Source organism: Phyllostomus hastatus, unplaced genomic scaffold (assembly GCF_019186645.2).
Source record: "Phyllostomus hastatus isolate PE091 unplaced genomic scaffold, TTU_PhHast_1.1 phas_contig_41, whole genome shotgun sequence".
Lineage (NCBI taxonomy): Eukaryota > Metazoa > Chordata > Mammalia > Chiroptera > Phyllostomidae > Phyllostomus > Phyllostomus hastatus.
In genome coordinates this window covers 2,522,784-2,535,629 of record NW_025333876.1, presented here as the reverse complement: position 1 = coordinate 2,535,629, position 12,846 = coordinate 2,522,784, and the positions used below count along the sequence as shown (strand labels likewise).

General features: G+C 51.4%; 1 protein-coding gene across 1 annotated transcript; it reads right to left on the bottom strand.

Annotated features, from left to right (window-relative positions):
* Nucleotides 1-6,577: 6,577 nt before the first annotated feature.
* Nucleotides 6,578-12,145, bottom strand: PDX1 (pancreatic and duodenal homeobox 1). Its single transcript, XM_045844849.1, has 2 exons — nucleotides 11,675-12,145; nucleotides 6,578-8,114 (listed from the first exon to the last, which is right to left on the bottom strand). Exons 1-2 carry the CDS (start codon nucleotides 12,075-12,077, stop codon nucleotides 7,666-7,668), a joined length of 852 nt encoding a protein of 283 aa, XP_045700805.1. The 5' UTR covers nucleotides 12,078-12,145; the 3' UTR covers nucleotides 6,578-7,665.
* Between the last annotated feature and the right edge of the window lie 701 nt (nucleotides 12,146-12,846).

Below are 12,846 nucleotides of genomic sequence, written 5' to 3'. Positions count from 1 at the left end.
GACTTGGCCCTTCAGATTATGGAGGCTACTAAATAGTTTTAGGAAATGGAGAGGCATTGATCACATTCACATACTGGAAAGATCTCTCTGGCCTAATTGAAGTATTGGGGTAGTCTGTGGAAAGATGGTGCTAGAGATAGTGAGACCAGTTAGGCTGTTGCAGTGGGCCTGGTAAGGGTACAAGAGAGTGTTTGGGAAAAGTGTGGCAGTGAGGAAGCAGAGGGGGACACATTGAGAGAGTCCTGAAAGGCAGAATGAACAGACCCAGTATTCTGTGATTTGTGGTGTGGCCATGAGGGTTTGAATACATATGAGGACATTGATCTTAATATGCTGCATCTCCCTCCCTAGATTTATTATAAAATAACACATATGATTATGTGTATGTATGTATACATGATTTAAAAATAAATACAGCATAAGAAATGGAATGTTCCTAAAGTTTCTGATGTAAAACAAAATGTGAACTTTGTGCTATTAATGGAATAAACTGCCACCATTAGAAGAAGCACTGCCCCACTCTCACTGAAGTGACCAGGAAGCTGAAAGAGAGGAACCAGTTCTTCTTCTGGCCTTCCGGCCCTCAAGCCTCCTTCTAGTGCCTCCTAATAGTTGGCAAATACAAACTGGTAGCCACTTGCCAAAGGAGAAACATACTTGTTTTCAGTTTTGGCTCAGGTCTGGAATCACAAAGGAGAGCTCGGAAGGGTGGGGCTGAGGCTCAGAAATAAGGGCTTAACAATCATATCTGGATGTGAAATATTCGACAGGAACTGTCCCCCCCAACCCTCTCCTCTCTCTTTCCTTTCTAGCTCAACTTTCTTCCTCCAAACAGGACTTGAGTTGGTTTCCAATAAAGATACATACTGAATAAGATATTTAAACTGAAAAGGTTTAAAATAGATGAAGATTGCACACCATTCAGAGCAGTGTTTTCAAAACTCTGTATGGCAACCAGAGTAGAATATGTTTTATATTATGACTTCTTAGACATAGACATCTACAACCAAAAAAGGTTCATGAAGCAATCCTTATCCTCACTATGCCTGATGTACTATGATTTTTTCATTTTATTTAATTTTTAAAAAGCCTAATAACAACCCACTAAGCTGACTTCATCAGTTTCTAATAAGTTGCAATCTACTGTTTGGAAAACACTGATTTATAGAAAGGGGAGTTCCAGTGTTTTATAATCACATATAACATTTGGGGTCTGTCTCCCTGTTGGAAAGTACCTTTCACATACATTATTTTATTTAGCCCTGACAACACTCCTGTGAGGCACCTATCTCCCCTGACTTACTAATGAGAAAAGAGACTGGCAAGATGCCAGGTAGTTTGCCACATAGTTCAGAAGGGGAATGAATGGTGAACACAGAGCTGGAAGTAATCTTTCTTGATTGAAAATCTCAGCTCTCCTCAAGAGGGTATGTCAGTTTCAGAGACACAGTTTAGCTCTAATTAAACAGGGATTTTAGTCTTAAGCTTTCTAATAGAGTTGTGTAGTACTCATTGTCTGACTTCCATACTAACTTCTACACTTGGCCACAGATCCTTCTCTTTCTCATCCATTGGATTGGAGGACAAAGGGCAGGATGAATGTTGGCTTCTGTTTTACTAAAATCTGTTTGTTTGTGTCTCTGTTTGTCCAGAGAAGAAATAATCAGCTCTAGAAACTTCTGCTCTAGAAAATCAGGTTTTCAACATGAAATAAAAATCATGAAATCATGAGCTTATTTCTTGCAATACATTCAATTATGTACTATTTTCAATATTAAAAAGCTCTTGAATAATATTTTGTATTTTTAGTGGATTTCTAGAGCTGTTGAAGTGGGAATAGTTCCAGGTAATATATCAGCTTCAAATTGGCAGTATTTCCAGACAGATCTAGAATTGTGAAACTTCTGAATTTTTTTAGAGCATGAGAAATGATTTTTCAAACTCTTTTTCCTTTGGAATTTAGACTAATTTAAAATTCAGGAAAATAATATAACTTATTCAAATGATAGAAATTATAACAGAAATATTGTTATAATTTTTGTTGTGTGATTATCACTAGGAGTGAGAGTTCAGTGTGTTCTGTAATGCAGACAGGAATCTTGATCCATGCTGATGATGTGGCATATATTTAAGATGTCCATATGCTTTGTGTGGAGTGACTTGAAGCAGTTCAACTTGAAGTTGAATTACAAAATGTTTTATAAAATTATAATGGGCTAAAGCTATCTGTGCTTTCAAAAGCCATATTTTGTTTATAGAGAAAACCAGTTTTAATAAAGCAAACAGCAAGAGCATGTTATGATGCTCTATCACAGAATGATGCCCATTCTAGCTCACGATTATAAGTACAGCACACTTTAATTTGGGAACCTGGCACTGATGGCTTCTCACTCAGTTGCCCAAAAGATCCACACCAGCCAGTCACTTTCACTGCAAAACAGCTATTGGTAGCTGCTATTTACAGAGCTTGACCTCCCTTTCCTCCCCACAGTTACCTGCGCAGTCCGTTCCCACGGCTCCTGCTGTCAACAGGAAGCAACTTCCTCAAGGCTGGGTGCCAGCCAGGAGTCCGCATCACTCCTGTGTCCTTTACAGGGAGGCTTCCTGTTGCTCTGCCTCAGTTCCCCATCAGGTTTTACAGCTCCCACATCTAGCTTGTCAGAGTTGGGTTTGAGTAAAATTTGGTTCAGTGTCAACCCAGAACTTTCTTCTTCAGATCCTTCTTCAGGAGGGTTTCTATGTGATACTTTTAACATTAAAGAACTTAGTTTCAAACTTTTTTCTTAGAAAGAAAAAAATGAAATTCCTTACACAATCATGTAATACTTTAGCAGTCAGTCAGCTTCTACCAAAGTTATCACCCCCATTTTCTTAAGACAGCATTTCCTGCCTGTAAACATTGTGTCAACACAAAGAATTGAGACCTGAGTAGACAGCTGGCATCAGCAGCAGTGGCATTAGATGGCCATTCTTGTACGGAAAAAGAGTGTATAGGAACCTGTCCCCAACCGGTAGATACTCACGGATCATTGTCACCATTGCAGCCCACAGAAGACACACCTTACACCACACACACAAACACACACAAGCCCTGCAGGCTTAGTCAGACACGAGAACACAGAGAGAAACTCACCCTCAGACCCCTGAGACACACACCATACCTACAGACACACAGATCTAAGGACGGAGGGAGGATAAATGAGGGAATATAATAAGGACAGGCTGATTTCACCAACTCGAAAGGACCGTGTCAGACAGATTTCATTAAAACTTAAGTGCATTGGACTGAATTAGTTGAAAGAGAGGATATGGGGAGGGTCACAGTGCTAGACAAGGGGGCCAAAATTATTTTGGGAAATCAAAACAGCCTTTGTTGTACACAAGGAGAAATCTGGGCAACCTGAGAACTATTTACTCTGGTAAATTCACTGAGAGTCTGTCAAATCTCGGTGACCCGGCTTTTACAAATTATAAGTGCTTCCCCAGCGAGCACTGCATGACTTCCAGTGGTACCCGGCATAAAGTAGGAGTCCAGTGCACGCAGCTGAATCCATTCAGGCTCCAGTCAGAAAGGTGCAAGAGAATCACAGGGATCAAACCTGACTAAAACACACACACACACACACACACACACACACACACACACACGGATAGGCAGAACTTGAAATCATGAGCACCTCTCAGATACTATTACAACGCATGGATTACCTTTTAAGGTGAGACATTCTTTAGCCAACTGCAAAAAGAAATACATCACAGAAGAAAAGGAGATTTTGTTTGCTGCACACGATTTCTGGCGCTGTGCGATGAGACCTTACCTTCAAGGAGTTTCATGCCCTGGTCCTGCCCGCATAGCGCAACGCTCGCCTGGTCTTCGATCCTAGGTCTCACTCTCAGTGGCTTTCGTGACACAGTGGTGGGGAACCCTTGCAAGATACTCCGAATCCAATCCCGGGACCAGTAGCTTCCACAAATGCGGGGAGCGCAGGGGCTGGTCTTGAAGTACAATCAGTGCCCCATCTTTCACAGCACCCAGTGGTGCTGCATGAATGTACACCCCCTGCCAAAGATTTGGGAAGGAATAGTGGGGCTTGTGGCTTCGCTCCGCGAATTTTCGGGAGTGGAAGTGTAGGCGGGCGCGCCCCTGGACTTCTTCTCTCCTTCAGCAAGCCCACGGGTCCCGGGATCCCGGTCTGCACAGGCCCAGAGCGTACTTTGCGCGCGGGGAACTGCGCGCGGCCTTGCGGGAACTCTGTTTTTCCTCCACGCCCTGGAGGGCCCTGGGTGCGACTGTTTCCTACTTGAAAGGAGTGTGGTCAGCTTGAAGAGGGGAGGCGGTATGTCACCTCTGCAGTTCTGGGACCTGGGGAAAATCACGAGATTGGCAGAAAGGGGCTCTTCCCAAGACCTTGCTTGTTGGTTTCCGGCCTCCTCCCTCCCCCAGGAGACTGGACTCTGCGAGGGTTTTGGGCTTAGAACTGCAAGCGCTCGGCCCCCGCGGCCCACAGAGCATGTCCCTCTCCAGCTGGGCGAGGGTGGCTGCGCAGAGCTAGGGAGTCACAGGTCGAGCCCCGTGTGAGTCGCCCTAGGAGCTGTGGCCTGAGGGGTCGGGATAAAGTCCTCTGGTTCTTGGGTGGCGCTCCCAGCCAGAGCTCCTCCTTCCTCTTTCTTCCTCTCTTGGAGGTCCCTCTGGCCAGCAGGGCTTGCTCTGCGCTGCCTCCCGCGGTCTCCCCGGAAGACCGGCCTCCACTGGCAGCACCACGTCCCCTCCACCAGCCCTCCCCTGCCCACTATGCCGAGCCACGTAATAAACTCTTCAAAGACATCATCTCATTTCATCCTCATCATGAGCCCCTTTTGTGGAAGAGAAAAGGAGAGAATTAAGTGCCGCACGTAGGCAAACAGGCCTGACGTTCAAGTCTAAGAGGGCAGGCCTGGCTTTCTTCTTTGGGAAAGCACCAGCAGCCCAGAGAGCAGCCGAGTGCGTCTTTAGTGAATCATAGCGGCGGGGCCCGGCCCTGCGCAGTTGAGGCCGGGCGCCTGGTCCTAGTCAACACCCGCTCCTCCCCATCGCGCCCTCCCAGCCCCGGGCGACAGACCGCATCTCCTCCGTAGAGCAGGGAACCCTGGAATACGCAGGGAGAGGCAGCGGGCAGGATACCCTCTCTGGGCCAGAGATCTGAGGGATACAGGGACCGGAGCCCCGGAGAGGGGAGAGGCCTTGGGGTGGAGCCCCTGAAGCCTCTTTGGCACCCACCCCTCCCCAGAACAAATCTCACCTCCTCTGCGGACTGCCACGGAGCCCCAGCGGTCCTGCACGCTGCTCAGCAGCCGCTTCCCTTATGTAAGAGGCAGACAGTTTTTTACCTGCGGAAGGTCGCTGTGGGAAATCTAAGGAGGTTCTTTAGGAGGAAGTGCTCAGTAAAGATCAGTGGTTACAAGAACTAGAGTCATCTCAATAGCGACAGCGTGGGGATTTGTCAAAGGAGAGGGCTGTTCAGGTGTCAGAAGGCACCCCTCCCCAATCTCCGCAGAGGCAGCTGCCCCGCGCTTCGAAAAATAACGATGGTCCCTGAACAGTAATGATGTTGTGGAGGGATAACTACTTTCTAGATGCTGAATCGAGCACGATATTTTGTTTAAATCTCCATGCCATGTAATTCACCTCCACTTTACAGGTAGGAAACTGAGGCATAGGGACATTGAATAATCCTATCAGGGTCGTGGGCCAGTATTAGAGGGACCTCCGGCGGTAAGGCCCAAACCCTACACTCCAGAGCCCAGGTCGGGGAGGGGCGTGAGGAGCTGCAGGGTGAGGTCTGCTCTCTGTGACCCATTTCACTGATGAGAAGGTTCCCTTTTCTGATCCACCTAATTTCTTTTCCTCCGAGGGCTGAATGATTCTATTTCTCTCAAAAACAAAAACAGCAATAGGTGAAAACCAACAACTAAACAAAAACAAGTCCTGCGTCTCTTAGCAACCAAGAATACTAGCGGTCACTCCTAGGAGCCAGCTGACAGTCCCCCAGGGTGGGAACGCAGTGGAGGTGTAGTCCAGCACGCAGCTGGGTGAAGAGGCTGACAAGTGCCAGGAGGAAGAGGGAGCTCCAGGGACTGGAAGCCTTCTGAGTCAGGGCCTGTTGGTCCCTAGCACAGGACACTCTGGACCTAGGGACCCAGGGGCATGGACTCATCCAAAGCAACACTCCTTTGGCTGAGCCAAAGAAAAAAGCCTCTTCCAGACCACCTCTCGGGGAAGAAAAAGGAGAATCAGCCACGGCCCTGGCCAACTTCGAGGTTCCCTGAGCCTCTCTGGCTAGTCCAGACCTGCTCAGCTGCAATCCCACCCCCATGCCTCAGGGCTCTCTTACTGTCGAAATCCATCTTGAGAAGTGGCTCAAGGTAAAAACGAAACGAAACAAAACAAAACCGAGAATCCACATGCTAATACATTAACCCAACCCCAAACCCAAATGCATGTTTCTTAATTATGGGCTCTTCCCTAATTAGTGTGGAAAAGAGAAATGCTACTTTGATTTGTAAAATGAACTGGTTGTGTATAAAACAAAGGAATCAGTTTTCATCTCTTTCCATGTTATCTGTATTTATTAAACATTTCCCACAAATATCACCTGCATTCAAACCAAAATTGACCTGGAAACCACAGACCTGTTTGTAAAGAACTGTTAGGTAAATTCACAACTTTAAATTAAAATAACCAGTTTCCCACCTCCTCAAACACAGGAGTTTTTATCATTTCTAAAGATGTGGGAATCATACTGGCTCTGTGATTCGATTCCAAAGTGGGTTGGGCAACCCTGCTTGCCTTCCACACAGCCTCTCTGCCCTGAGACCAGGAACTAAATCCACATCCTCATTAGAAAGTTCACTCGGGGGTCCATCTTTCGTCCTCAAACCCCTTGGCTCAGACCCATCTCTCCCACTCTCTCTGGAACCGTTTGACCGAGGGGTACACAGGGACTCTCGCCCTGCTCCTGTGCCCCAGCCCTGCTGCGGCTCAGCTTCCCTTGTAATATCTCTTCTTCAGAGCGAAGACATGCAGGGTGAAGTTGGGGTGTGTTCTGGGGGAGTATGTTGCTGTGCTAAATGGATTTTAAGAGAAAGGAGAAGGAGGGGGAAAGAAATTATTCAAGTCCAAGGGCATCAATTTCATTGGGTCTTTGAAACCTCTGACATTTCCTTATAATTATTTCTAAATGTTAAGGCAGACGCCTGAATCGAAATGTCTCTATTTCTGAGCACATACAGGCAACACCATTTAGTTGGCTTGTGTTTGGGAGAATGTTCCAATTAGTACAGTTGCTGTCTTTTGAAGAGTTGGTTTCTCTAAATGCGTCCCTGGTTCTGGAGTGCTGGGACCTGCCCAACAAGTGGCAGAGGAGGTCGACCCAACAATATCACTCGAAGAAGACTCAGATCTACAGAAAAGGGTCCCTTCTTCTGGAAGGTCAACCGGCGTTTCCCCACCCGCCCCAGTTGGCACAGGCACCTGAGAGCGCAGCCGCTCCCCTCCCACCTGGGGCGGGAGCCGAAGCACCTGCCCCATCAAACAGCCAGGGCTGGGGTCCACACCTGGGGTCCTAGGCCTGCTCCCTCCTCCTCTGTGAGTGGTCAAAGCCTCTGGCAGGGAGGAGCCCCCACCTCTCACCGGGGTTCCTGGGGCCGTAGGGGCGCGACACTGGAGGGCTGCGGTGATGCACTAAGGCCTGGCGGCAGTCGGCCTTCCTGAGCTGTAACAGGGACAGCGGGTGGCACAGCTCCCCCGGGGGGCGGCGGCGGCGGCGGCAGCGCCAGCAGCTCCTCGCCGGAGGTCACCGCAGAGTCCTGCTCGGGCTCCCCGTCCCCGCCACCCCCGGCTGCGGTTCCACAGCCGCGCTTCTTGTCCTCCTCTTTTTTCCACTTCATGCGGCGATTTTGGAACCAGATCTTGATGTGCCTCTCCGTCAAGTTCAGCATGACAGCCAGCTCGACCCGGCGGGGTCGAGAGATGTATTTGTTGAATAGGAACTCCTTCTCCAGTTCCAGAAGCTGCGCGCGGGTGTAGGCGGTGCGCGTCCGCTTGTTCTCCTCGGGTTCTGCGGAGTAGGCGTTGCCTGCGGGAGACATAGGGCCTGAGTGTGGTCCCCCGACCCCTGGCTCCTTTTGCCCTGCCGTCTCTCACGCAATCCAACCGTCAGTCAGTCCCGATCCTACGAAACCACCCCTTCTGCCACTCCGCCACCGAACCCCAGTGCCTACCCCAGTGTGGGCCCACACAGCCGGCGGTCGCCTTTTCTGGGAGGTCCAAGCTGTCGTGGACCCTGCGGTGGGCTCTATGAACGAGTGGTTCTTGAATGGGTTCCCTTAACTGGTGTTCGTGTTGATGCTGATTAAAATGCACAGTATAGATATCTAAACCTACTTGATTCTACAAAGGCAATACAATGTTTTTAATATATATATTAAAAAAACCCACTTTCTGCGGATGACCCACAGTAAGAAATACATTAGAGATCACTACCCAGTTGACACAGACGTATTACCGACACAAAAATTTCACGACACAAAATCAACCACTGCCATATATGATGCTATTTAATTTTTTCCTGTTGTTTACTATTTCATTTTTTAGAAAAGGTCTCAACCCAGTAAATTGATTTCACTACAAGTAATAGGTGCAAACTTAGTTTAAAAAACCTTGAGCTAATAAAAACGCTGAAAAGCCTTGAGCTAATATAACTATATACATGTGTATATGTATAATACATATAGTTATGTCTGACCATATATCCTCTCTCTTTAGTTTTATTGTAATTGGCCCCAACTCAAGAGCCAGTACATTTTGTATAATTGTTCTCATTTTAACCTCTGCTGGGCCCCTGCCCTGAAAAAGAAGGGGAACTATTCTGGACCTCTAAGAAGGTCACTATCAGCCTCAGCCTCTCTGTCCTAGGGCCTAAATCCTGGCTGAGGGGAGGCTAAGAGGCCTGAATCCCTCTGTGGATTGGAGGCTGCGGGGGGCGGGGGGGTGTCAAGAGCTCCCAGCTCTGAGCCCAGACTTGGGGAAGCAAGAGCCGGCCTGATCCTGTAGGTTAGCGCTGCACAACCTGTGTTTGCCGCCTGGCTCCTTGAGGCCCCAAGCTTTTCCTTTCTATTCAAGATACTGACTGCATGGGCGGCAGACTCTGTTGGGATAAGTTTTACAAAAACTCTGGGACAAGGACTACATCTGTTCATGTTAGGGCAGAGGTATGAAACATTTCTCCTGTGTCTGCTGGCTAAGCCTCAGGGAGTTGAAAAGCTGGTGTTCAAGTTAGGGGAGGAGGGTTAAGTACACAATGGAACCTGCCGGGTCCCCGCCCCCCCCCCCCAACCAGGCTAAAAGTTGGCTCCTAGAAGATGCAGAGGCTCAGGCCTGAGTCAGGAAGGAGGTCTGCTTGCTGCAAGGCATCTCTGCATCTTCCACTCCCAAGCCTTCCCTGGCCTAGGAAAGAAGCATGCAGGAACACTTAACAAGGCCCCCCAAATTCTACAATTCAACCCACAACCTCTCTGGGGCTCTGGTCCTCTTCTGTGGGCCTCACAGAAGTGCTGTGACAGGATGCTGTGTGGGCACACTACCCTAACAAACCTAAGCTCTGGAGAGCTGGCAGGAGATGGGGGTGGAGGTTGAGGGGCAGGGGTTGCTGGTGTTATTGGGAAGCTGGCAAGGTGTGGGCAAGGAGATCCTGGCGGTGAGTCTGAGACAGTTCACTTTCTAGGCAGAGTCTTTCAGAAGTCCCTGTTGTTGTTAGTATTCACATCTGTACTACGAATAAAAGCCCTTTGGTCACTTTTTTGTTCTCAGGGATGTGAAAATCCACTATTCAGATTCACAGACCCTTGAAGTTCTGCTCCTTGGAATGTTTTCCAGGGGAGGACCCTCCCCACCCCAAGCAGCTTCAGGAAAGAGGGTTTGGGCACCTTACTGGCTGGCTGAGCCTGCAATGAGCCAGAGGGTGCTGGCAGAGGCCCCTCCAGCCCCGATGCTCCAGACTGGGGATATCACCCTTCCAGGGTCCCTCCATGCCCCTGGCAAGGTTGCCAATTTTCCTTCGGGTTTTACTTTCTGGCTTTTTGGATCCGATGGAGCCCAAGCTCCACCAGAGCTGGCATAACACACTTGAGAGAAGGGTAGGAAATTTAGGCCACCTCAGGGCCTCCCAGCCCTTTTCCTGAAGAATTCGCCAGCAGGGCCCGGGAGGCCGGAAACGCGTGTCCCCAGCGCTCTGCAGAAGGGAGTCCTAGAGAGAGGCCGCAGCTCCCGGCGGGAAACTACGGGCTGGAGGTCCTGCACCCCGACTGAAGGACGCTGTCCTCCTGCCTCCTGCGAGACTCCGGGTTCTTAGGCCCGGGCCAGGCAGGCTGGTAAGTACGCAGAAGCAGCCCGAGCATCTGGAACCGCCTGGGGCCGGGGTTTCGCCGGATGTGGGGAAGGAAGACTGTGGCTGAGTTTGTTGCTGCCCCGTCCTGCCTCAGGACCGGCTGGGTCCTCACACTCAGTTTCAGCAGGAAGTGAACTAGGAAAGGCGAGCCCTGGGACTCTGCGCGAGCGGGGACCCCCCAGAGCCCTGCTGGGCTGTGTCCGGGTCAGGGCCAGGCAGGGCGGGCCAGACCGCGAGGAGCGCCAGGGGCGCCAGCTCCAGCCTGTCCCCGCACTCCCGATTGTGAGTTGGAAGGAAAGAAAAGTCAACTATTTGCAGTGCAGGTGTGACCAGAAGTGGCTTCGGCACGGAAGCGATAACACTGTGTGGCGGGGGCGTCATAGGCCGCGTGGGAAATCGCAGCCAGCTCAGGGCGGGGAAAGGGCGGCAGGAGGGCGAGAGCGGGGTCTCTGCTCTCCGCCTCCAGCTCCGGGGAGACCTTCTGTTACCCGTCTCCGCCCGAGGCCAAACAGACCCAAGGCTCCCGCTTCCCTGGGCCGGCTGCTGCGCAGAAAGCATCATCTCCTTCCTCAAGCAGCGCGGGGAGACCCCTTCACACACTTCTGTTTGGTCTAAAGTCAAGTTAGCGTCGCAGACGCCTGGCCCAGCTGCCAGGCGTTTAGATGAGCGGCCGCCCCCGGCTTTGCGGTGAGCCCCCCACCGCCTTGCCTCAGCGCCTGTCTGGTGCCCCCTGGCCGCCGGACACCCCTGCTTTCCGGCACGTGCTGGGTGCCCACGACTGCCACCGTGCTGCAGCGAAGCCGCCGGACACAGGGCGCCGCGTGACCCGGGTTCCGAAGGCGGGCTCCTGCAGCTCACAGGTACCCCGAACCCTGCTCCATCTCTTCCACCGGAACTCCCGGGACTCCGGGGCAGGAGGATCCCCAGCTGGAGGAGGATCTGAGGCTCCGAAGCCTTGAGCTCGGCCAGACCTTAGTCCTCTGGGAGGGGCGCTGGGAGCGAGCGGCCCCCGGAGTTCAGCATACAGGGGAGATAGGGGTTTAAGCGCCCAGGAGGAGAGCTGAGAGGCAAAGGCGCTCCAAATGCGTCAGTGTGGGATGGCCTCGTTGGATCCCCGTGTACGTTAGTTCGACCCCGGGTTATCCGTAGGGTCCAGGGACGCGAACTGGGAGAGGTCCTTAGGAGTGATCCGAGGTAGGGGCAGCCAGCTGCGAGAGGGTAAGGAGAGAGGGGCGGGGATCCAGGCTTACCTGCCCACTGGCCTTTCCACGCGTGAGCCTTGGTAGACTTCATCCACGGGAAAGGCAGCTGGACGCGGCTGGGCTCCTCCAGGGCTCCTGGGTCGGCTCCATCCGGGAAAGGCCCAGCGGGCGGGTGGGGTAGCGCGAGTTGAGCAGGTAGGTGGTGGTGGAGGTGTGCCACGGTGGGGTCCTCGGCAAGCGGGGGCACCTCGTACGGGGAGATGTCCGGCGGGCTGCCTTGCTCCAGCGCGCCCAGGGTGCTGGGGAATGGAGGCGGCGGCAGCGGGGGCTGGCGGCCCATGTACAGGCAAGCAGGGGGGCTGGCGCTGAACTCCGGCGCGGGGCCCCGCTGGAACGCGCACGGGTTCTTGTAAAGCTGCGTGGCCGCGTAGTACTGCTCCTCGCCGTTCATGCTGCCGCCGGGGCTCGGGGACCCGGAGCTGAGAGCCAGGTGACTCGAGGCCGTGCTGCTCTCCCACTGCCGGCGCCACGCCGGTTCGCTTTGACAGCTCGCTCTGCTCGCGGAGGGAGCCCGCGGCTGGCGGGGCCTCGCGGTCCGGCCGCCCGGCCATAGGCTCGGCTGTGACCCACGTGACTCAGCCCCGGGCCCTTATTGGTCGGACTGACTGCCTTAAGAAGCCAGGCCCGGGAGCCCGCGAGCGCCCGCATTCGTTTCGATTTTCTCTCTCAGCTGAGCTCACTGCACAAACATGTATTCGCCGTTGGCAGGGCTCTCCAAAGCTGGGCGCGCATGAAAATCTTAGAACTTCTATTCATTTATGGAAACAGTTTCATTAGATTTTAAACGATCTATTGTATGTTTGATAAGTAATTTATACATATACATATTGAGGTTGTATATTTCAACTTTTTTTAACTGTCAGGGAATACGGTTCAAAAAATCTTGCAGACCTAGCTCTACAAGTCGCAAACAGTTGGTTCTGTTTCATGTGTGCGGTTTGTACACTGGCACCAAGGACACCGATGAGCTCACACACAAAGATCCAGCTTTTGCTGAATGTTTTTACCTGTGGCTGTGCTGTGGAACTTCTGGAGAGTAACCTGTAACTTCTGAAGCATTCAGTGTCTTTTTATTTTGACAAAATTATTAGGCATTACTAATTTTGATTTTGATAAATTGGGACTCGAATGTTCTCCTCGGGTGGCAAGGGGGGAAAGAA

Bases quoted from the DNA above. Each gene is read 5' to 3' on its own strand.
- PDX1 (XM_045844849.1), bottom strand. From the start codon at position 12,077: ATGAACGGCGAGGAGCAGTACTACGCGGCCACGCAGCTTTACAAGAAC. The intron at 8,115-11,674 runs GTAAGCCTGGAT...TGTCTCCCGCAG, and splicing joins GTGGAAAGGCCAGTGGGCAG to GCAACGCCTACTCCGCAGAA.